General features: G+C 46.1%; 3 protein-coding genes and 1 pseudogene across 6 annotated transcripts; 2 read left to right on the top strand and 2 right to left on the bottom strand.

The window, feature by feature from the left end:
• Positions 1-782: 782 nt before the first annotated feature.
• LOC120648769 lies at positions 783-2800 on the bottom strand (annotated as a pseudogene).
• Positions 2801-6276: 3476 nt separating this feature from the next.
• On the top strand, positions 6277-11919 carry LOC120652027 (diacylglycerol kinase 1-like). Of its 3 annotated transcripts, none has more exons than XM_039929713.1 (8): positions 6277-6468; positions 7520-8815; positions 9550-9916; positions 9985-10061; positions 10659-10778; positions 10865-11029; positions 11111-11248; positions 11338-11919. In XM_039929713.1, the coding sequence occupies exons 2-8, from the start codon at positions 7664-7666 to the stop codon at positions 11485-11487; spliced, it is 2169 nt and encodes a 722-aa protein (XP_039785647.1). In that variant the 5' UTR covers positions 6277-6468; positions 7520-7663; the 3' UTR covers positions 11488-11919. The 3 variants fall into 3 exon arrangements, with proteins under 3 accessions (XP_039785647.1, XP_039785646.1, XP_039785645.1); XM_039929712.1 differs by having other exon boundaries at positions 6416-6433; XM_039929711.1 differs by lacking the exon at positions 6277-6468 and adding an exon at positions 6571-6899.
• A 3708-nt stretch (positions 11920-15627) lies between these two features.
• Positions 15628-18582, top strand: LOC120652026. 2 transcript variants are annotated; one of them, XM_039929709.1, is made up of 3 exons: positions 15628-15791; positions 16400-16736; positions 16831-18582. In XM_039929709.1, exons 2-3 carry the CDS (start codon positions 16406-16408, stop codon positions 17934-17936), a joined length of 1437 nt encoding a protein of 478 aa, XP_039785643.1. In that variant the 5' UTR covers positions 15628-15791; positions 16400-16405; the 3' UTR covers positions 17937-18582. The 2 variants fall into 2 exon arrangements, with proteins under 2 accessions (XP_039785643.1, XP_039785644.1); XM_039929710.1 differs by having other exon boundaries at positions 15680-15917.
• Positions 18583-21062: 2480 nt separating this feature from the next.
• On the bottom strand, positions 21063-23075 carry LOC120652025 (zinc finger protein ZAT4-like). Its single transcript, XM_039929707.1, has one exon. The coding sequence runs from the start codon at positions 22554-22556 to the stop codon at positions 21324-21326; it is 1233 nt and encodes a 410-aa protein (XP_039785641.1). The 5' UTR covers positions 22557-23075; the 3' UTR covers positions 21063-21323.
• Between the last annotated feature and the right edge of the window lie 228 nt (positions 23076-23303).

Here is a 23303-nt window from a genome sequence, read left to right as displayed (position 1 = left end):
ATGGGATTTAAAAACTCCTACAAATGTGATCTTACAAACTTGTTAGTCCCATTAATTATGTTGTCAATCAATCACTAAAATTACAATGGCCTAGATGGGGCCATGTTCCTAACACGCACAACACATCTCCCCGAGCCAACTCTGCCCGATCAGATTAGTACATCGGCATGGACTTGAAACAACAACTCCGCCCCATCAGACGTGAGACCCACACCAACAAAACAGGCTCACTTAGTCGCCGAAACCTGCAGTTTGACCTTGTGTCTGCACCACACCAAGAAGCCCGCAATCTGCGAGATCCTCCGCTGTAGTGCTGCTGCAACACCTCACTTCACCTGACAGAGTGAGACCACCGAATTCAGACCTCTCATGAGCTGCCATGCGCGCTCCTCCTGGCGCTGCTGCAGAGCGGGCCAGCAGCGGGCGAGTAGGACGAGCGCGGCGACAGCGGATCGAACCGGCGTGCGAGCAGGAGCCCATGGGGGACCGCCTAATGTGGCTGGGCAAACGAGGAGAGAAGGAAGGGGACAACCAAATGAGGAGAGGAGAAGAAAGGGGACAACATGTAGGGACCACGTGTCTGTGAGTGGAGAGAGATGATAGTAGCAGGAGTATTTTGGTCAATACAAAAATATGGAGGGAGTGGGGTGTATGGGTATGCTTGCAACTGGGCCCAATACGGTGTCGGGCGTACATAATGGTGCATTTCTAACAACTAGTGAATCGTAATAGTACTGACATAGTTTCTCGAAAAGTAATAAAGCGCTTCAAATACGGTAGAATTATAATGGCACATATGCAATTAACCCTTGTTATAAATGTGCGGCCAAAAAGCACATTTAACTGCTTAAACCCGCACGAAACCAGGCATGCATGGCACCACGAACCATATCTTGTTGCAGGACAATACATTTCTTATTCTTGTATCTTCTTGGAACCATAAATTTCTTATTACGTCTACTCGAAACCTTGGCTTCCATCCTGATTCTCCTGCTGCCATGCTCCACATTAGATTTTAAACTTCGATAAAATGATCTAATATCAGGTTTTGCTTAATTTCTTAAAAAAACAGTCGCATTTCTAAGTAGCGCGCATACAAAATCCTAGGGACACATTTGATATTTGTCTGTAATTTAAGTTTACAAAATGTATCATTTGGACATGTATTTGTATGTACTATGGATATAGTAGTGCTTACAGTCTTTTTCATGGCGCCGTAGTCCCAACAGCAGACGCCCTTGCTGCCATAATGTCATCCAGAAGCTGATGCAGATCGTGGTGGGAGGTGCCGCCTTCCGCCATAGCCGCGCGAGCCTTGGCAGAGAGCTCCGCCACCCTCCTCCTCGCGGCGTCGGCGGCACCCCCGTGCTCTATGAACTTGGCGACGGCTCGCGCGATCGCCTCGCCAGGGATCAGCTCGTGCTCCTCGCTCCTCGTGCTGCGCCGCCCGGCGCCCTCCGGCCACAGGCGCTCGCCTATCGACGCCACCTGCGTCACGAACCTCTCGATGATGAACTGCTCGAACACCATCGGCCATGTCAGCACGGGCACGCCGGCGGCAACCATCTCCAGCACCGAGTTCCAGCCGCAGTGCGTCACGAAGCCCCCCACCGCCGGGTGCTCAAGGATGTCCGTCTGCGGGGCCCACGGCCCACCCCGTGACGAGCATGCCTCTGCCCCCGACGCGCTCCTTCCACCCTGCCGGCGGCGACCACGCTGGGAGCCTGACGACCCACAAGAACGGCACGCCGGAGGATTCCAGCCCGAGGGCGAGCTCATCGAGCTGAGCCTCCGGCATGTTGGTCAGGCTGCCGAAGCACAGGTACACGACGGAGTGGGTTCCCGTCGTGTCCAGCAAATCCAGGCAAGCTGATGATGATTTCTCGCCGCCGGTGATGGCTGCCGGCGTCGCTGCTGCCACCGGCGGCAATGAAAGCGGGCCGACAAAGTAGGCGCGCCTCACGAAGCCGCTGTCGATGAAGCTCTCGCAGTACTCCCGCTCGAGATCAATGAAAGTGTTGGCGGCGAATCCCAGGCACCTTTTGAGCTCCACCATGAACCGATTTTCTGCGCCATGGTCGAATTCAGCTACCAGCTCCTGATTCCTCAAGAACTCCGGCAGCTCAGTGACCGGGAGAGAGATATCTGGACCGGGAAACTGAGGAATGGTCACCGAGCCGCCGGCGGCGTCCTTGATGTCAACGGCGGGAAGGCGCCACAAGGCTAGCGTTGGGAAGATGCCCCCGACGTTGAAGGCGACACAGGGCACCCCGAGTTCGGCGGCGATGCCGGCGTTCCAGTTGAGGAAGTGGAGGTCGGTGACGAGGCGTCGGGGGAGGTCGCCTTGATGAGGCCCTCCTGCGCCGGCCGCATCACCGCCTCGTTGATGGCGGCGGCCGTGATCCGCCATGCGTCCTCGGCCTTGACGGTGGACATGTTCTCGACCCCGGGCGGGAGGCCGTCCACGTCCGGGAAGGCGTAGCCGCGTAGGTCGCGACCTCGACCCTGGCGTGGCCGCCTTGGCCGCCGCGGGACGAGAGGGCCGCCGCGGGACGAGAGGGCCGCCTGCACGACCGGGGCGTTCGCCGGGGTCACGGCGACGGTGGCCTCGACTTCGCCTGGCCTGGCGGCGGCGAGGTGGAAGGCGAGGTCGGTGAAGGGGCGGATGTGGCTGGTGGCGAAGAAGGGTATGAGGAGGATGCGCAGCTTCTTGCTATGCTTAGCAGCTGAAGCCATTGCTGTAATGTGAATGCGACGATCAGGCGAGATGGTGGTGCAGCCGTGCAGGAGCCACATGACTTTAAAGATGTTGATGAATGACTACTGCAGTATGGAGAAGCAACGCTAGCTACTACCACAGTTGCAGCTATAGCCATGTCATTAAATTATAGTGTACTGATCTGATCGTTTGAGATTTGAGAACGAAGCACTACTACAAACGGACCTTTGATCCAACACATTGTCGAGCCTGAGGGAGATTAGTTTATTCAATAGTCGACAGGAACATGGATATAGCCATAGGCAGACCCATGCATGCATGTCTTGAGAAATAGCTTCACAGCTCTAACAACAATGGCCTTGTGATGACCCATTGGACATGCACAGCATCAATTTATGGTATCATCACCATGATAACCACCGGTACAACACAAAGGTAGAACAATTTGTCAATTTCTATCATCAGTAATGATTTTGCATAGGAATACAAAGCATTACAAAAAGAGAATATAGGATTTATAGTTAAACTAGTAAACTGTCATCCTCCTCGAACTTGTGTGTTGAGTGTTATAAACAAGAATCTTGCGGAGTATTATAAAATCTGTTTTACAAAACATTTTACAGAGCTGATTCGCGAGACGAATTTAATGATTCAAACTAATCTATGATTTGCTATAGTGACGTCACAGTAACCATCCACTAGTCATGGATTAATATAACTTGGATTGGTCTCGCGAAAGGTTCTACAATTAATTTCATGATTAGATTTTATTTAATAATTTTAAATAAATGAGATTCTCTTTTGACAGGCCGCCGCACAGGGCCCCCATTTGTTGGGGGCTCCCAAATTACTAATCAGCTTCTACCCAAATGTAAATGACAGACGCTGGACACACCCGGCCAAAAGGCCAACCGCCTGCTAACTTGCCCAGTTGCCTTCGAATCTTGCCAGTTACCGATTCATCTTTATACAATCACGCCATCACGACTCACACGCTCGAAGCCGATAAAGCTACAGCAGCGGCAAGCGAAGACGATTGCGACACTAGGGCAGGCGGCAAGCAACGGTCACGACGCGGCATGGCGGTCGAGCGGCGGCACTAGGGCAGGCAGGCGACGTTTTCAAAGTGCATTTTGCAACTGCAAGCAATTGCCAGTTAGACTAAGACCCTGTTTGTTTTATGGAGCTTTTGCGTAAGTCTCAAGAATTTATGGGGCTAAAGAAACAAGCTGGAACTTTTGGGGGGCTAAAAGTCCCTTAGAGAATTTAAAAAAATCCTTAAGATGAGCTTTTTAGGACTTCTAGCTTCCATGTACATGGATCTAGGGGTTCTACCCTATCCGCGCCTGTCCTGTGCCCCGTGCGCCCCACCCGTCCCCTGCCCCGTGCTTGATTGGTGCGCTGGTGCATGCATGCTATCTAGGTAGGAGTATTATGGTCCTTTGTGTATTTCATTTAATGGTCTCTAGTCTTTTTAGTCTCTTTATGCTTAGGGACTAAAATTAAATTTTTTATCCTCCGACTGTAATTATCTGCTTTAGATCCTCTAAATCTTTATTTAATAGTTTTAACTTAATTTTTGTTCTTTTCGTCTTTTGTGTGATAAAGATTGATTGAAGTCATGTCTTATGCAGATCGATCTTGAAAATATGATTCTAGCAAATTACACTTAATGATTTGGCTAGTGATACCACTTGAGAGTAACATGTTGGGATAGATTGACCATGTATCATTGAGGATTTTGTTTCAAGAAACATGGTAAAAATAATGTTGTTTAAGTAAAGGTTATGCCACTAAGATTAGATATGTACTATTATTTCTGACATGTTTTGTTCTTATATAATATATTATATTAATTATATTATATCTAATATTGATTGTTCTATTCCACTAGTCTATTAGTCATCACTTTAAAGTTTTGCACACGATCCCGATTTATGTTGGTACACACAAGAGTAAAAAGGATAGCCTTGCGTAGCCAAACACCTCTAACCCATATACTGAAAGTAGTTTCTCTGCAGCAACCGTGGAGGGACTATGATAGATTTCATGCCTGCAGAGGGCCGCATGTCAGCGGGAGAGTCGCCCTGCAGTGCGGAGAAGACTTTCCGCCCTATGCCACCCTTGCTGCCGACACCACGGCTCAAGATGTCGCATGCATGATTAACGCCGTGTTTAGTTTCCTCCCCCTGTGAACACAAAAAAAATTTTGCGACAGAATTTTGCTAATTTGAAGTACTAAATAAAGTTTATTTACAAAACTTTTTTGCACAGATGTGTTGTAAATCGCCAGACGAATCTAATGGTGCTATTTAATCTATTATTAATCAATAATTAGCGGATGATTACTGTAGCATCACTGTTGCAAATTATGGATTAAGTAGGCTCATTAGATTCGTCTCGCGATTTACAGCCCATCTATGTAAAAAGTTTTGTAAATAGACTTCATTTAATACTTCAAATTAGTAAGATTTCTTCGCAAAATTTTGCGTTTTTGTGTTTACGGGGTGGACTAAACAGGGCCTAAGCGCCGCGCTGTCTGGCCCACGTGTCGGCCCGCCCTGACACGCGGCCGTCTTCCACCCTGCCCAACGGACCAGCGGCGGCGGCAGGGCGCGGTGGCTGCTGGAACCCTCGGCCAGGTCGCCCGCGCTGGGCGCGCTCCCGGCCCACCCGCTGCGGCCGCCCACGCCCTCCACGCGGATCCCCTTCTCTTTTAGGTACTCGTACAACGGCAGCGGCAGGCTGCAGTATCACACATTCACTGATTCACACATAGATCCTCCGACCCCACCGAATTGATGGAGCCCTCGTCGCAGCTGACCCATCTCCAGTAATCAATTCTCAATCAGCCGGCCTGCAGGTCAGTAGCCAGGCATTTTCATTCATCTCAGGCCGTGTTTAGTTCGTCGGGCTGTAAACGCAAAAAATTTTGCAACGGAATAAATGAAGTCTATTTATAATTTTTTTTGCACAAATGGGTTGTAAATCGCGAGACGAATCTAATGATGCTAATTAATCCATGATTAATTAATAATTAGTGGATGATTACTGTAGCATCACTACTGCAAATCATGAATCAAGTATGTTCATTAGATTCATCTCGCGATTTACAGCCCATTTATGTAAAAAGTTTTGTAAATAAACTTCATTTAGTGCTTTAAATTAGCAAGATTCTGTTGCAAAATTTTGTGTTTTTGTGTTTTTGCGTTTACAGGGTGGGAACTAAACACACCCTTACCAAAATTGCTTTCCTATCGCTGGGTTATCCTACTGCATGTTATCATTATCAAATACGTATTCAAATTCATGTGCTACTAGTTCGGATTTTTCTGTCATTTTTGGTACTGTTGCTATTTATCTTGTAGTTATGTGTAATTACTACGTTCTTAAGGGGCCTTTGTGTAAAATCAAAACGAGGGTATCTTCTTCTCCTGACCGAAAGATTCACTCCGTCGGCCATCGTGGGCACATCACCGCCGTCCGAGCTGCCCAAGCCTCGGACCAACGGCTAGGATTGGGGAGGAATATATTCCGGCTCCCCGTGGAAGCATCTGGAAACACGCCTCTTCGCTTTTGCTAAGGGAAGACGCAACGGTACGGAGGGGAGAGGGAGGTAGAGGACGACCGGCAGGGAAGAACGGAGCCACGGAGGGGGGGGGGGGGGGAGAGAGAGAGAGAGAGAGAGACGCGGAGGAAAGCCGGGCAGGCTAGGTGATCCCCGCACCATTCCTTCTTGATTTCGCTGGGTGAGTTGGGGATGATCCTGACCTCTCTGTTTGCTCACATCTATTCCCCCAATTTCTGGGCCCGAACTCGGCCGAGTCCCTGCTTCCTCTACGATTTTTTTTCCTCTACAAATTTAGCTTGGGCTGTAGTTATGTGCTCAGCTCTGGTGTTAGGAATTCAGGACGCGTCCACTAAAATGGCTTGGGTTAACTGCCCTGTTAACGGGTAGATTTTGACGCTTCAGCACTACTCTGTGCGTACTTTCAACAGTAGAATGGACAAGTATCCCGCCTTTGATTTTGATGGGATGTTGCCAACTGTTACGCCCAGCCTTACTAATATGTGCAGATAGAATATTGTGCTGTTCATGGCCACAGACTCAAGATTGTTGTTTACTAGTTACCACCAAGCTATGTCCTTGAGTGTGGATACAAATGCCCACGATGAACAGGTGTGCCAAGGATATGGATATGGTTATTTCTACTCTGTTGTGATTATGGCTTATAATAGGTAGTAGTCGATTCGATAGGTTGGTTATAGAGGTTGAGTGTGAGTTCAGTCAATCCTCGATGGAAATTGTTTCGCACCTACTGTGTATGGTTTAGATGCAATTTCAAGGTCAAGCTAATGATAGGAGCTAAGCCGAGTCTGAGTATAGTTGTTTTATACAAAAATGACTCCATTCCAGTTATCAACCAATCTCAGGTGCAACTGAACCAATTAATCTTTTTTTAAGCCCTGCAGTCGAGCCACCCATAGGAAAATACTACTACTAAGTTTTTTTTTTGTTTGATCTGGTGTATCACTGATGGGTTCACTTCATGTATTTATGAATTTGAATTGTCATACATGTGTAGTTGGCATATCTCCTTTTTGTGGTTCGTACCCCATAGGTCCATGTGATACTTAATTCAATGATTATATGTTTGTTAGGACATCTAAATTTTGACCACTAACTGATACAGAGCCTTTTGTCCAGCATGACCTATTCACCCAGTTGATCGGATATTCATATTGGTTCTACCTGTCATATATGTGCCCTTTATTGATTCATATGTCTTCCAATTGCAGCACATAGTACCAGGGGCTATTCAGGTTTTCCAGAGATGTGATTGCCCCTACTCTTCTGATAATGACTGGTTTCAAGGTTGGAAGGATGTAAGTTCTTATTGTGCACGTCCAAGGTTATGTATTGTTTGGACATCTATTGTGAGAATGGCCTGGTTGCAAGACCAATTCGAAATGGATAATCTCCACTGGTACAGTAGACCCCCTATTCTACCAGAGTTCTGGATACCAATTGCAGCTTCCTTCACTATTGGTTTAGCTGGTCTTTGGACATTTTGGTACTTCTTTTCGCTGTGGCGGCGAAAGATCAGTTTAAGTTGGATGAAAATTATTGCCAAATCAAAGAGAAAGCATTTTGAAAGAAACCACAAGATCCCTACTTCTGAACATGTTTGGAATACAGAATCTTTGATTCGTGCAAAAGGGCTGAAGTGCTGTGTATGCTTGGAATTTATTTCACCCGTTCAACCCCTTGGGCAAATGATGACTTCAGAAAATATGGTTCACCGTTGCAATGTTTGTGGTGTAGCTGCACACATGATATGCTCTCCAAATTCTCAGAAAGACTGCAAATGTGTCTCAATGTTTGGGTCCAAACATGTGATCCATCAATGGACTGTACTCTGGACAGATGTAGTTGATCAGTCTGAAGAAGACCAGTATTGTTGTTACTGTGAGGACCTATGCAGTGAATCTTTTCTTGGAGGTCCTCCCATCTATTGTTGCATGTGGTGCCAACGATTGGTGCATGTTGATTGTCAGTCAGCCATGGCTGCTGAAACAGGTGACATTTGTGACCTTGGTCCATTCAAACGCCTTATTCTTTCGCCGCTTTTTGTCCGAACCATTAGCAAACCTGGTGGTATCTTAAGCTCTATAACTCAGGGAGCAAACGAGTTGGCATCCACTGTGCGGGTACATCTTGGGAGCCGAAGTAGAAAGGTGAAGCATCACAAGGGAATGTCATCTGAGTCTGCCCATGACGACAGTAACGATGATTCATCTAGTGAAACCACATTGAACTCTAACCAGAAGGCTAAGGAATCAAAAGCAACTGGGGGCAGTGCTCAAAGGAGTGCTGAAAATGAGCATTATAGCAGTGAGAGTGATGGTAGGGAATTCGTATCGGAGCCCAAAAGACTCAGTAGTGATGAGACTGCTGGAGTTAAACTTAAGTATGCATTATCTGAGTTGCCTGCTGATGCCAGGCCTCTCTTAGTTTTTATCAACAAGAGAAGTGGGGCTCAGCGTGGAGATTCGCTCAAGCACAAGCTACATTTCCTTTTGAATCCGGTGCAGGTCATGATAAATCTCACACTACAATTTACTGAAAGTTTGGTTATTAATGATTTTTTATTAAATTACAGTCAACTTATGCTATCTATACGCACAATTTTGTAGAATACATCAAATGCATTGTGCTTTGGGTGTATGCGTAAACTCATCCACATGTTCTTGGGTAACTTCATATTACAAAGCTATTGTGATGTAATGAACAGAATCAATCTTTACTCATTTTCCTAGTACCATGTTCACTCTTTTTTTTTAAAAAAAAAAGCTTTGTAATATGAAGTTACCCAAGAACATGAATCAATCTTTACTCATTTTCCTAGTACCATGTTCACTCTTTTTTTTTAAAAAAAAAGTTTATTTGTGCTAGTCAGTAGTAACTGCTTGGTCCGAGTGATTCAGGAGTCTAGATTTTTCCACTTCAGGTAATCCAATTAGCGCAATATATTGCACCTACAGTGGGATATAACAGTGTAAAATTTGGAAACAGTGTGTCCTTTGAAAAACAACAACTTGATCGCCTAAATCTGGTGCTGTAGAGTCGTGTATAAAAAGCTTGTTTTTGACACCTATGAATGGTGGCACAGTTGAATCAGCAACTAGTTTGTAAGTTGTGAGTGTGTGTTTTCAAATTGAAGGTTGTTGTGTTTTGTTTTCAGCTGTAATTCGGCACCCACCTTAGAAAGTGCTGTTCGATTTTTGTGATTTCTGTGATGCTAATGTGTGCTCTGTTATTACTTTAGGTTTTTGAATTGAGTCCTTCACAAGGGCCAGAAACAGGATTAATTCTGTTCAGAAAGGTACCACATTTCAGAATACTTGTGTGTGGTGGTGATGGTACGGTTGGTTGGGTTCTTGATGCGATAGATAAGCAAAATTATGAATCACCTCCCCATGTTGCAATCCTTCCAGCTGGCACAGGCAATGATCTTTCAAGAGTTTTATCATGGGGAGGTGGCCTTGGTGCTGTTGAGAAGCAAGGTGGTCTCTGCACAGTTTTACATGACATAGAGTATGCAGCAGTCACTATCCTAGATAGATGGAAGGTGACAGTAGAAGATAAGAAATCAAAGAATGTGCTTCTAGTGAAGTACATGAACAACCATCTTGGTAGGTACATAGAAACTTTGTTATCAGTATCTCTTATTCAAGAAACGTTATTTTTACCATGGTGACAGGTATTGGTTGTGACGCAAAGGTTGCTCTTGACATTCATAATCTCCGTGAAGAAAATCCTGAGAAGTTTTACAGTCAGGTAGTATCAATACCTGTCGTAAACAATCAACAAATGTTCACCTCTCAAATTTCATAACTCCTGTATGTTTATAATTTATATCCATAAAGTGCTCTGCTTCAATTTTTACAAAATATTGGCACACTGTGACTGGAAGATTCTATCTTTTATGTGCTTTGTTGCGCAAACTATGTGCTAATCGGAATATCAATACTAAGTATCAAGATATATAGCTGCAGCCTGCATTGAGAAATAGGTAAACAAGAAAAATAATTATACAAGTTACCTGTTAACTAGGTAGAACCAAGCAGCTTTTCAATCTCAAGTGATCTGAACACTCTGGACCTAGTAATGCTCTCCAAAATCACCATTCTTGTTGAAGATTGAACTTTTCTCCTGTAGACTCGGGATATTTAAAAAATATATATTATTATCTCCATGTATGTTCTTCGAGCTACAGATTGTTATTGAGTGTATTAGGCGGTCGTGAGTGAAACAAGTCAAACAACTGAGCTGGAAATCGTTATAGTTTTGCAGCGTTTTGGTATCTTTATCATTGTGATTCTGATTAATCTGATTTTTGTAATGGTTCTTTTTGTTTTTTTTCTTTGGTCTCAGTTCCTAAATAAGGTGCTATATGCGAAGGAAGGCGCCAAGAGTATCATCGATAAGACATTTGTGGACCTACCTTGGCAAGTTCGGTTAGAAGTTGATGGCACTGAGATTGATATACCTGAGGTTGTATAAGATAATTTTTTTGATTATTACACAAAGAGCCAACTATCTTTACTAGGCACTCACATATTATGCTATGAATTCTTCAGGGCTCAGAAGGTGTGCTTGTCGCAAACATCCCAAGCTACATGGGAGGGGTTGACCTGTGGCAAAATGAGGGTGAGGATCCTGAAAACTTTGACCCGCAGTCAATCCATGACAAGATGCTCGAAGTGGTTAGTATTTCCGGAACTTGGCATCTTGGAACGCTCCAGGTGAGTGATCACAGTTCAGTAATCTTTCGACAATGAGGCAAATGCTCGAGGAATAAATAATTGAATTAAGCCGCAACTCAGGTTGGACTTTCTCGGGCGTGGAGGATCGCGCAAGGCCAGTCGATCAAGATGCAGATGTTTGCTCCTTTCCCTGTTCAAGTGGATGGCGAACCCTGGGTCCAGCAGCCCTGCACGCTCAAAATATCCCATCACGGACAGGTTTAGCCCCTCTGTGGCTCTTGCGGTGTGTTTGGCTTATTGCAATGCGAGTCACATGCCTGATGATTGACAGAGTGAAATCTATTCAGGCGTTCATGTTGAGGAGGGCGGTCGAAGAGCCTCTTGGCCATGCTGCTGCGATCATCACCGATGTTCTTGAGCATGCCGAATCCAGCCACGTAATCACTGCTTCCCAGAAGAGAGCCCTCCTCCAAGAAGTGGCTCTAAGGCTGGCATGAATCGAAACTCATCCGAATGTGCGCTGCAGAGAGGTTCATGTTGTCAGATATCGTACAGATAATGAGAGAACCTGTGATCCCAAGAGGAGCTCCGGTCTCTCTCTCCCAGCAGCAAGCTAAGGATCCTGTTCTACCCGGGGAGAAGCGAGTTTTGGTTATGTTTTCCTTGTGGAAAACACCAAGTAATGATGTGTGGATGTGTGTTGTGTGCAGTGCATATATAGCATGGAGCTGCCTGCTGCCGCATGCTCCATGGCATATTTTGGAATCCCGGCTGGCCATTTTGTTCTTGTTTGGCTGTACGCCTGTACCTATACGGACTTTTGCCCGTACCGCTGTTCAATTCGCCTGGCGCCTCACTTGTAAATTATTAAATGTGATTTCTTGGTTGTAATAAAGTTCCACACATGCTAAAGCATCATCTTAGCCGAATATGCTCTCGTGTCTCGTCCTCAAAAAGGAACTGAGGACTGATCGACCTAGCAACCTGATTGAACCTCTAGCAAAGTTGAAGGATGGAAAATATTGGATTTAATTAGGTTAAATTTGGTCTACTTAAGCACAATTAAATCAAATACATTCAATGCTAGGAGTTATGAATGAACAATGATTATCATCTCCTAATGAGAGCAAGTATTATAGGGCCACTCTCAATGAATGGTTTTATTGCACAGTTATACGGAGATGAAACTTCTCTTCACATCTCATGAAACTCTTCCTTCGCACTCTTTATAAATATATTGTCACATTAGCAAAATTAAATATCGATGGAACTCTCATGAAACTCCACTAAGTCTGGCCTAACAGGCTGAATGGTGAGATGAGAAGAGGAGAAAGAGGGGAAACGAGTTGTAAGCTTACAGATGGTTTTGACATAAAAATATAAGAGAGTAAGGCTAATATCAGCGGGAGTGTTATAAGAGTGTCATGGACATTAAATTTGTTAAAATGTACTAATAATATGAGGAGAGAGAAGAGATGAGTGTCATGAAATGTGAGAGGAGTGTCATCACCATAACACTCTACTGACACAGTTCTTAAGATTCCAGTCTAGGTAACTGTGTCGGTGATATTTCCACTGAGACCGGCCTAAGTAAGCGATATATATTAATATTGAAGGTAAGTGATCTAAAAGATACAGTAAGAACTAGAAATGTTTGCGGCCTTGCCGCGTGGGGCCAGTGAACTGGCAGTTTGAGCTATAGATGCGTTGATTTTCATAGTACATTTATTTTGTTTTGTTTTTTTTGAGTTAGGATTTATGTTTTGCCATCTACGTATCCCCTCGGCAGGAGACATGTTCTTGGAACTGTCTTTAGTTGGAGGGACAAATAATTTTTAGATTGAAATTGTGAAGTTAAAAACAGGATATTTGTTTATGTGTTTTGTGATATTATTACACTGAATGGGTTTTTATTTCTTGCGTGGAATAGTATACGTGCACCGTCAAATGTACCCTTTTTACTGTTGCAACATTTGTAAAACGAATCTACGGCTTTGTTATTTTCGTATAGTAGTTATGGTTCGCAGCCTGTTGTTGCCCTTGTTTATATAATTTGTGGAATAAAAATATGGCTATCATATTTTTGGCTACATTTATCGTGGGAAAAGAAAGTATAAAAATATTTATTAAGGAGGAAAACCAAAAGGTCAATTTCACTGCGAAGCATGGAATTTGTCAGTCCAGAACGTATTATTATCACGTTTTGCATGAACTACACTTAATTGGAGCTATAATTTTGGATCTTGCTATGAGCTCGGAATTGTTTAATCAGGATTGGGATCTTATTAGTGAATATGAACAGTAGTTACTGTGATTTTGAAGAATATTTGAAGAGTGATCCAACCAAGGTTCTAAAAAACGCTAGACGCTAGGCGAACGCTTACCTATGGTTTAAAGTTTTTTGTGATTAAACGTAGATTGAACATGATTAAACGTGTGTTGTGATTAAACGACAATGTGATTAAACGCAACGCTTGGCCACCGTTCAGCGTTTAATCAAGATTAAACGACGTTTAAAAATGTTTTTTAGAACACTGGATCCAACAATTATTACGCTCACAGTAGAACCAAAACCACAACTTCAATCCCCAAACAAGCACACACCGCTACGCCCCTGCATACATCTTCGTCGATCCTGTCTGCACCTGCACGCCCCTGAAGTCCGAACGCAAGGGCGAGCTGCGGTCAATGGTGGGAGATGCATTTCTTCTAAACTCAGTATAGTTGAAAATGAATTTTCTAAACTGTAGAAAAAAATTTGGGTGTAGGAAAAATATCAGTAATAGTGTCATTTATTAGAACTTAGATATTTGACACCACCGATTCACCGTTGAATTTCTGTTGCAGAGAAATATTCTAATTTCTAGAAATTCATGGGTATTGAAACCTTTGGATCGTATCTAGTACGAATGAATTGGGAATATTAGGTCACCATTTGACATGAAATTATCTCGGTGTGTCAGGCCAAGCTCGCTGCCCAAAATGCAGCTTGATCCTTTAAAAAAATGCAGCTTGAAATTCCATTAAAGACCCTAGTAGAAAATTCCACATTACGCTGCCGCCGCAGCCTACTGCACCTTATCCTCTTGTCTTGCTCTGCCTTGGCCTTGTTTGGTTGTGTATTACAACTACAACACACGATTTCCGAGAAAAAAATCTCATATGTATGGAGTGCTAAACGAAGTTTATTTGCAAAACCTTTTCACGGATGGGTGTAACTTTTAATGACGAATCTAATGACAGCAATTAATCTATGATTGGCTACAGTGATGCTACAGTAATCATTCTCTAATCGTGCGGTCAAATGCCTTATTAAGTTCGTCTCGCGAAGTAGCGCATGAAGTTAGTTTTATAAATTGACTTCATTTAATACCCCTAATTATCGGCCAAATTTTTTTGTGATACTTGTGCTATCCAAAACCAACAGGGCCCTTATCTCCGCCCAGTCGCAGAACAAGCAGCGCAGCAGTGGATTCTGCTTCATCCCCACGAAGCAGCTATGGCCGGCGCCCCCTTCTCCTGTCCCTGCAGAGCTACAGCAGCTCACCTACCTCCTCTGCCTTCTTGCTCACCTGCGGTAGCCACCTAAACCTCCTCCTCTGCTTCTCCCTCATGGAGCAGCAGTAGGCAAGAGGCAGTTCGTCTCTCCCCTTCTCATGCAGCGCAGCGCCGCTGAGGCCGGGCAGCCGGCGTGGCTAGGGGAGGCCAGGCTGGAGTGGCCCAGGTGTGGTGAGTGGCCGGCGCGGCCAGTCCTGCGCGGCCGGGCGTGCGTGCGGCGGAGCAGCCGGCTGCGGCCTGCGGCCAGGCCAGACCGGGCGAGGCGTGCAGGCGATCGGTGCGTCCCAACGACGGCACCGAGCAGAGCGTCACTGCTACGGGGATCGGCCAGGCCGGTGCGTCCCGACTACAGCGGTGAGCAGGGCTTCACGACGGTGGAGCCGAGATGGTGGTGGCGCGGCGCGGTAGCCCGATGGGAAGCTCGGCAGTGGCTCCTCCTCCACTCTTCTCCTCCATGGCGGCCTGGGGGGCAATTCGGCGCGCTGCGGTGCCACGGAGGCGACAGAGCGGGGCCACGCCGTTGAGTACCCTCGGTGACGCGGGTTCGACAGCTGGCGGGGGTCGTGGCCTGCTCAGGTCCGACCGCGCGGAGCTGAAGGGCGGAGGTGGTGGCGCGGGTCGGTTCGACGGCCTGGGTGGCGGCGCTGGTGTCGAGCGGCGAGTGGGAGGGCGGAGGCCGGAGACCATTGGATTTCAGATGTACTGCCGAAATTTTTACTGTATACATGGCCACGCTGCTTGGGCTCGATTTGATGCGTGAATCTTATTTAGAGATTACGCAAGTTTGTGGGCAAAGGTGTCGCTCGTGAACGCCGTCTTCCCTCACTCCCTCCCTTCGCGTCCCTGTTTCGCTGAGCATGAAGGCGCTGGCGGCGATTCCCGCGGCGCGTAACACGTGGCGAGCTGGCGGCCACGGTACAGCCGCCTCGTGCCACCGGAGGCCCCATTTCCCACCTCCTCTTCCGGATTTACCCCTCGGTGCTTCTAGAACTGACCTGCTGCTGCAGTTGCGTCCCGCGCCGCGATTAGGCAAGGCAGTCAGGGGCGTTCGGGTAACTTCTCCCGACCGCGGCACGAGCTGGCACTGGCGCCAATAAACAAAGGGGGGCACCACGCCAACCCGCGATTCGCCCCCAAATTCGCGATTCCCCGCCCCGCTCCGGCTGAGATTCCGTCCGCGTCGAGCCCCCGTTCCCCGAATCGGCCGCGGATCCGAGCCGCCCGCGCCGCCGGCTTACTATCGGTACCCATTTCCCCTCCCCGCGCTCCTTTAATCGCATTCTAGGGTTAGGGTTTGCCTTCTCGTGAACGCGATGCGATTGCGGAGTCGGCGTGATTTGGAGATGAATGTTGCGAGCCAGAGGCCGCGGTTAGTGATCTTGCCTTTGTCGATGTAGTTTTAATCAGTCCGTGGCCCTTTTGTCGCAGCCGACTGTTGAAAAATTCTAGTGTCCTCGTAAAAGAAAATCCTAGTGGGAAAGTAAAGAAAAATGTTGCATTGAAACTTTACTGAATACTGCGTTGCCTAAGAATTATTCAAATGTCCTGTATATGGGCTTCCATGTATGATGCAATTTTGACTTTTGACAACTAAGCCGCTTGGAATAAACTTCCATGCGTGAGGTAGTCAGACATGACCTGTTGTTGCATGTAAAATCAATTGCTGTATTGTTTAATTTTTTATTATTATCTGGTAAGAGAGGGACATTAATTTGTCTATATGGTGCGTGAAATCAGAGTTGCAGGAACCTCTGTGGTGGCATTCCTTCTGTATGTCATTGGCAGTGCCATAGTTGAATATTTCTTGGATGTACATTCAAATATTCAATAATCTATTTTGTCTTTTTGCAGGATAATATGTTGTTCACACATGAGAAGAATGCTGACCAATTTGATGTTCTTTCTTATGGTAACATGAGGAGACTAGACAGTAGTGGAGATTCTGAGGAATCCAATTTTCGAAATGGCTGTAAGGACAGTTCTTCAATTTCTCCTGAGAATTTCAGCTTCCCTTGGCTCGCTGTAGAGAATTGCCAATCTGCCGCACTAAATCATGACAAGCGGCCTCATTCTGATGTCAAGCCATGCCAAGTTGCTTGCAAACGTCCAAAGCAAACAGACCACGATGCCTGGTTATATTCCTTTGGGGAACACCCTTTCACCAGGGAGGCCGAAATATCTGCTTCAGGTTTTGTACTCCACTAGCCTTCTGTGTTCAGTACTCTAAAAAATATTAATTGATATGAAAGATATCTAGTTGTAACTATTATTTTTTATTTTAGCTTTGGCTGATGAATTAGTCAAGACCAGACAACCGGATCACATTCCAGCAAGTAATGGTGCCACAACCTGCAGTGTTAGTTCAGGCATCCCTTGTCCTAACCGCGAGCAATCAGTTGGAGTGGAAAACTTACACTTGCCTGATTGGGTGACTTCTTTCCCTGGTTATTTTGAAGATTGTGTGCCAGTTGCTGAATATAACCTGGTTGGTGACATTGATTCGCCTGTTCATGAGCACCTCCCTAGAAAGACTGTACCAATTGGACCTGAGCACCAGGCTGTCATTCCAGAATGGAGACCCCGAGTGGGTGTATCTGGTGGTTCTGGTTTTTGTGCTGATCTGGGTTGTAATTCTGCATCTACTTCAGAACCTGTTTCCCAAGGTTATGACTGTGAGAGTGACAAGTGGGTCAAGGACTGTGTCATTCCAATATCATCTTGCTCATCTCCTGTAGATTGGGTTGGAGACAGCAAAATAGATTGTGACTGCAGCGATGAAGGTTCTGTTAGGTGTGCCAGACAGCATGTTATTGAAGCAAGGGGATCTCTCAAAATGAGTTTGGGACAAGACAAGTTTCGTGAGTTAGGTCTTTGTGAAATGGGAGAGGATATCGCTCAGAGATGGACTGAGGATGAGGAGAAGCGATTCGAAAGAGTTGTTTTCTCAAATCCTGTCTCCTTGGGAAAAAACTTTTGGGATCACCTCCCTCATGCATTTCCTAGTAAAACTAGTAAGGATCTTGTTAGCTACTACTTTAATGTCTTCATGCTCCGGAAGAGGGCTCAGCAGAACAGGTCAGACCTGTTGCGAGTGGACAGTGATGATGATGAACTGCATGGTGACTGTCCAGTACCTGGGCAGGAGGAAGAGGATTCTGCAGTGAAGTCCCCTAAACTTGAATATTTCATCAACAATTCTCTGCCCATAGAGGGTAACCATAAAGAATATGAAGGAGAACATATTGCTCGACCTTCTTTCCATGGGGAGGAAATTGAAAATGCAGGAGAGTGCAGACATCTACCAAACCAGATGCCTCTGTATTCAACTGCAGAGAATATAGAACATATCTACAACCAAGATGAGCTGCAAGCATCGTTTGACGGCTGACACAATGGAGCTCATGCTCTGATGCTCCTAAAGGAGCTCAGTTTGCTCACCGAATCATCCTACAAGAAACCTTGGGAACCAAGGTGCATCTGTGTAGATGTTGTACAGAGGGTATTCCAATAATCTGGAGTACTGTTTTCTCCAACAGAGATTACATTGAAGTATTGCTTCTCAAGCAAGTTATGAAAAAGAACTGTGAACAGCAATCTAGTAATGCATAGCCAGAACTTCTGCAGAAGCTTGAATATGACATCTCCTTGAGACTGTTGCTCTGCTCGACTGGAATTCTGCTCTGAGATGCTGTGACGTGCCGTGGCTCATGTAGCTGAAACATCCGGCCGCTTATCCATTAAGTGGACATGGATTGTGGAAGCCTCATGGAGATGTACATTCTTCAGCATGTCGAGCCTTTCTACTGCATTTTGTGAAGTGCATGTGGATCCAAACTGGGCTTCCACGGGGTTTTTGTTTCTCCCCCACATTCGTTGAATTAATACTATTGTATGTACAATATATCGTGTTGTGTTCATGTAAAAAGTCATTATTCGCGGGATGCCCTATGTATTCATGTCCAGATATTGTAACCGCACATTATAAAGTTGCTGCTATCCGGATAATCTGACGCTTTGTCAAGCGGCATTCCTTCTTTGCTTTGCTCCTGGCTGTCAGTGGTCGCTTGTGATTATAGGCCAGCAACAAGCTAAAAGTATTCATATGGCTTCTACTGTGTTAGATTGTACATAATAAATATTCTAAAAAAATGAAGAAGTACAGGATTAATAGAAATGACCGCAACTGTGGGCTATGCCACGCTCAGACAGCGAAAACAGCTTCATCTTTTCTTTGATGTCAGCATGTTGGCAACACACGGGGATCGACCCTTCTATGATGTGATGATACAGGCTAAGTAAAACTTTCAACATCTCTTCTTCATGGATGCTGATTTTGTATTGAATTGAGAATTTGCTACTTTTAGTTTTCTTTCTTGCTGTATGTATAGTGTTTTTCTTTCCGTTAGGCTCCCGTCCCTGTACATTTTGCTCCTTTTATTACTATAATGGGGACACCACTACTGTTTCTGCTAAAAAAAGGTGAAATGTATTAGATAGTGACACCGTTGCCCTCTGATTGAACGATCGGCTCTCTTTCGAAGGGTGAGCCCAAAGATGAGCTGCAGTTTTTTTCAGGTGTTACTGGTTACACTAGTCAGCATATATATATATATATATATATATATATATATATATATATATATATATATATATATATATATATATATATATATATAGCCATACCAATGCGTCTTGCGGTGTCACCACACACTATGACAGCATGGTGCAGAAGCTTCCTCTTACAGAGAAGTTGAAATTACCATCTCATTCTCTCTTCTTTTCAATGACAACCACATCTTGTTTCATTCTTTTATTTTTCGTGATAGCTTGCCGACTGAAATAAGGCCAGATTTGCCAGTGAGATGAGGCTATGATGGTGCGCACAAGATAGATGCAAGAAAAAGATTGAAGCCTTTTTCTGAAGAGTGTAACCCAAGCATAGCTGTTGTGAAAGTGATCTTGCTCGCTAAGACGCTAACCTTTATTTTAATTTCTTTGGGAAAGCTTGCTCACTAACTAATCAACCATCCAAATAATTACAATCAACAAACATCTAGAGTAGTAGGGAACTAGGAATACTCTTTAATCCCCTTTAATCCCTTTTCTTCAAGCCAATGATACACCGAAACGTGCCAAAAATAACATAGAAAATCAAGTTTGTCGGTCAACAGTTCCGGCTTCTGGTTGCCAATTTACTTGGTCAAACCTTCAGGAGTCTCTCTCTCTCTTGGCCAGTAACAAGCTTGAGCTACTCATAGACAGTACAAGTGTCAAGGAGTGAAGGGAGCAGATTTCTGAACACACATTTGCTGTAGATCTGGATCTCTACAAAAATAGACTGGCCACGCTGCTGTCCTGGCTCAACAGCCTCAATTGCTTCAGCTGGAGGTTGAGGGCATGTGTTCTTTTGGCGAGCACAGGTCTACTGCAGCCAGAAATAGGAAGTTCTCTGCGCATCTCACAAATCTTATAAATAGTTTCTTCCTTACTCTCCTTTTTTTTCGTTTTATTTTTCTAGAGACACCTACTATTCTGTGAAAGATGCTCATTTCTTCCAAAATTGGTTTAGGGACGTGTCAGCCCATCCCAAGGAAGTCATGTTATGCCATCATCATGCTAGCTTTGGAAGCTTTGAACATAAACAGCAATGGAATAGCGTAGTCCCACTTCAATACTCCTAAGCAGGAAATACTAATGGACACCAGTAATGTTTTCTAAAGCTGGTTTGCTCCAGTTTACCATACTATATATGGAAACAGAAGTCGGCTTCATTGGACCAATCAATGTATTTTTTTTAAAAAAAGATAGAATAAAGTTCTAACAACATCTAATATTAAGACTGAAGCAACAAACATTACCACCCACATATGCCAACGTAGTGCTTAGATGGGACAGTATAATCTGAATCGGACTAATATATATATATATATATATATATATATATGTGTATGTGTGTGTGTGTGTGTGTGTGTGTGTGTGTGTGTTCACTGCACCCATAATCTATTCATCTGGAATCAATCTCTACCAAAGATCTTGCTGCTGATCGGCTCACTGCAGTTACAAACTAATCATTTCAACTCCATGGTTGTTATTTCAGCTCCTGACTGAACTTTTCCATCTGTGTGTTCAGAAAAGTTTCTTGCTTGCTGCTCTCCCTTTTCTTTTCTTTTATTTTTACCCATTGTTTCTGTTAAGGTGGGTCACAATTCATTCGTTGTGTCAGGTGTGTGTCGCATAAAGAGCAAGGGAGAAATGATAGATGGAAAGGGAGTGGTCGATAGACCTGCTTGTTGCTTCAATCTTTGCCTAATTTAACCAACCACCAGTATCAGGAGAATGCAGTCCTTGTGCCAGTAAGCTGCCAGTGCTTGCTATGAATTCGAATCGGTAAAAAGGCTAGCATAAACCATGTACTCTTAAAATCAGATACAGAGGCAACAAAGCAAAATAATGAGCAGATTCATGTGAAATTTGAAGATAAAATTATTGACTGAACTCAAAGCGAGAAGGTAAATGCCGAGCCAAATTGAAAGCCTTTCATTGTATCAGTTCAGTTTCTCCAATTTCAGAAGATGAAATGCTTACTGTTTGTTATTACTCTCTGCATATGAAGAAGACCAAAAAGACCTAGTAAAAAGAATAGCCTGAAAAAGCTTGCTGAATCGAGCAAAACTATCAAGTTGCATTGTTTATTCCCCAAGCTCACTTCTAACCTGAAACTCCAAAGAATCAATTGAATCCAAGTCTGTACATACCCAATTCAACCAGCCATGCTTCAATCCTCAGCACCTGGAGCTGGCAGGTTGAGATCAAGAAACCCATCCGCGACCATAGGCTGCTTGGCTTCATCGATGCCAGCGTCTCCGTCGGCATGCGCGCGCTCGTAGAGCTCGCCGGCGATCGAGTGCGACCGCTTGTGCCCGCCGAGCGCTTGCCCCGACCCAAACACCTTGAAGCAGATGGGGCACTCGAACCTGATCGCCTTGTGCGGCTTCGCCTTCAAGGCCACCACCGCAGTGCTGTGCGCGACGTCGGTGGCGTGGTCGGCGTCCGGCGACGCCGTGTTGAAGGACGCGTTGGCCGTCTCGACGCTCAGCTCGGCCTGATCGGGCGCGACCTTGGCGATGCTGCAGTTGCTGTTGATGCGCTTGTGGCTGGCGCGGTGGCCGCCGAGCGCCTGGTAGGACTGGAAGGCCCTGCCGCAGCCGGGGCACTCGTACCGGGCCCGCTTCTCGTCGCCGGCGAGGCTGCGATTGTTGTTGGGCTTCCTCTTGTTGTTGGTCTTGGTGCTGATCTCGACATCGGTGTACTGGAAGAGAGCAGAGGCGTCGTCGGAGTCGGTGTCGTGGTGGTGATGGTGGTGGTGGTGATCGCGCCGCCTCCTGTAGTCCTTCTCCGGCGAGTACTCGGCGGTGGAGTCCCGGCGGTGCAGGATGTCGCGCGACAGCATGATGAGGCAGAGCGCGACGTCCTCCGGCTCCTTGTCGAACGCAGGCGGCGGCTCGGGGGCCGGCACGCGCATTGAGCGCCGCCTCCGCCTCGGCGCCGGCATCAGGCCGGCAGCCGGCTCGGTCGGGGCGTCCTCCTGCTCCCGCTCCGCTTCCACCTCCACCTCCATGACAGCTCCGAGACTAGCGTGGCGGCGCTCGTGGCTCACCTCCGGGAGCAGCTCGCCGCGGTCGCCGCGGCCGCACTCGTCCTGGCGACCGCCGCTCTCGTCGCCGCCGTCGAGGCCCGACGAGAGCCGTCGCGTCTTCTTGGGGTTCTCCCTCAGCCCATAACCCCCGGCGCCTGGAACCATCAGGCAATCCGGGCCCCGCCGTTGCTGCTGCTGCTGCTCCTCGCCGTTGCCATCAGCATCGTCCTCCACGGCGGTCTCCATCTCGGCCAGGGAGTGCGAGCGCATGTGCCCGCCGAGCGATCGGCCGCAGGGGAAGCCCTTCCGGCACACCTTGCAGCTGTGCCGAGTGGCGCTGCTCCTGCTACCAAGCACAGCCGCATCGCCCATGGCGGTTGTTCGGGATGGATCGATGGAGCGGATCCCCAAGATGTGAAACTAAAATTAAGCAGCTTGATCGCGACGGATCAAGATCGATCAGCTACAATAAGTAGGCAAGAGTGGAAGTGGGTGCAAGGAGAAGAGAAGAGGTCAAGTGAAGAAGATGATGAAGAAGCTCGAGGACGGATCCATGGGCATCGCCCGCGGATGATCGAGCTTGCGAGGGGAAGCTGCTAGGTGAGGAGCAGCTAAAGTAGCAGTAGATGGGAGGAGGGGAGGAAGTCAGGAAGCAGCAGAGGGAGGAGGAGGTCATGCTTGGTATGCGCGGTTGGTTGGGCAGGAGAAATCTCTGCTGAGCATGCAACCAAGCAAGCAAAATTAGCAAACTGACAGGAGAGAGAAAACGAATCGCAAGCCCACGTACACACAGCCGCGTAGCTGGCAATGCAAGCCATGGATGGGAACGACGGGAGTGCCGCCGGGTCTGGTACTGCCAGGGCCGGGTTTCTTTTGCCGAGCCTTCGAAACAAGCACGGAGATAAGGGAGATGCTAACCGTCGGGCAGTTTATCCTTATATATAAAAAGAAGTTAAACTTGAGTTTTACGAAACTTTTAATTTTAATGTTATGATAAAAGATAGATATAGCTGATGAGATGAAGTGGGTGAAAGCAAACCAATATAATCGTTGCGTGCCATATGTCACAATTTGATGAGATGCTATATATAATATTGTAATGAATAATTAATTTTGAAT

This window comes from Panicum virgatum, chromosome 9K (genome assembly GCF_016808335.1).
Source record: "Panicum virgatum strain AP13 chromosome 9K, P.virgatum_v5, whole genome shotgun sequence".
NCBI classification, from domain to species: domain Eukaryota; kingdom Viridiplantae; phylum Streptophyta; class Magnoliopsida; order Poales; family Poaceae; genus Panicum; species Panicum virgatum.
Note: the sequence above shows the minus strand (reverse complement) of the source record. Positions and strands in the feature narration are given on the sequence as shown.

What these genes read in the sequence shown, in the direction of transcription:
- LOC120652027 (XM_039929711.1), top strand. Translation starts at nt 6,816, where the DNA reads ATGGCCACAGACTCAAGATTGTTGTTTACTAGTTACCACCAAGCTATG. An exon ending in CTGAGAAGTTTTACAGTCAG is followed by an intron (nt 10,062 to 10,658) that starts GTAGTATCAATA and finishes CTTTGGTCTCAG; the next exon opens with TTCCTAAATAAGGTGCTATA. An exon ending in AAATATCCCATCACGGACAG is followed by an intron (nt 11,249 to 11,337) that starts GTTTAGCCCCTC and finishes AAATCTATTCAG; the next exon opens with GCGTTCATGTTGAGGAGGGC.
- LOC120652026 (XM_039929709.1), top strand. Translation starts at nt 16,406, where the DNA reads ATGTTGTTCACACATGAGAAGAATGCTGACCAATTTGATGTTCTTTCT. An exon ending in GGCCGAAATATCTGCTTCAG is followed by an intron (nt 16,737 to 16,830) that starts GTTTTGTACTCC and finishes TTTTTATTTTAG; the next exon opens with CTTTGGCTGATGAATTAGTC.
- LOC120652025 (XM_039929707.1), bottom strand. Translation starts at nt 22,556, where the DNA reads ATGGGCGATGCGGCTGTGCTTGGTAGCAGGAGCAGCGCCACTCGGCAC.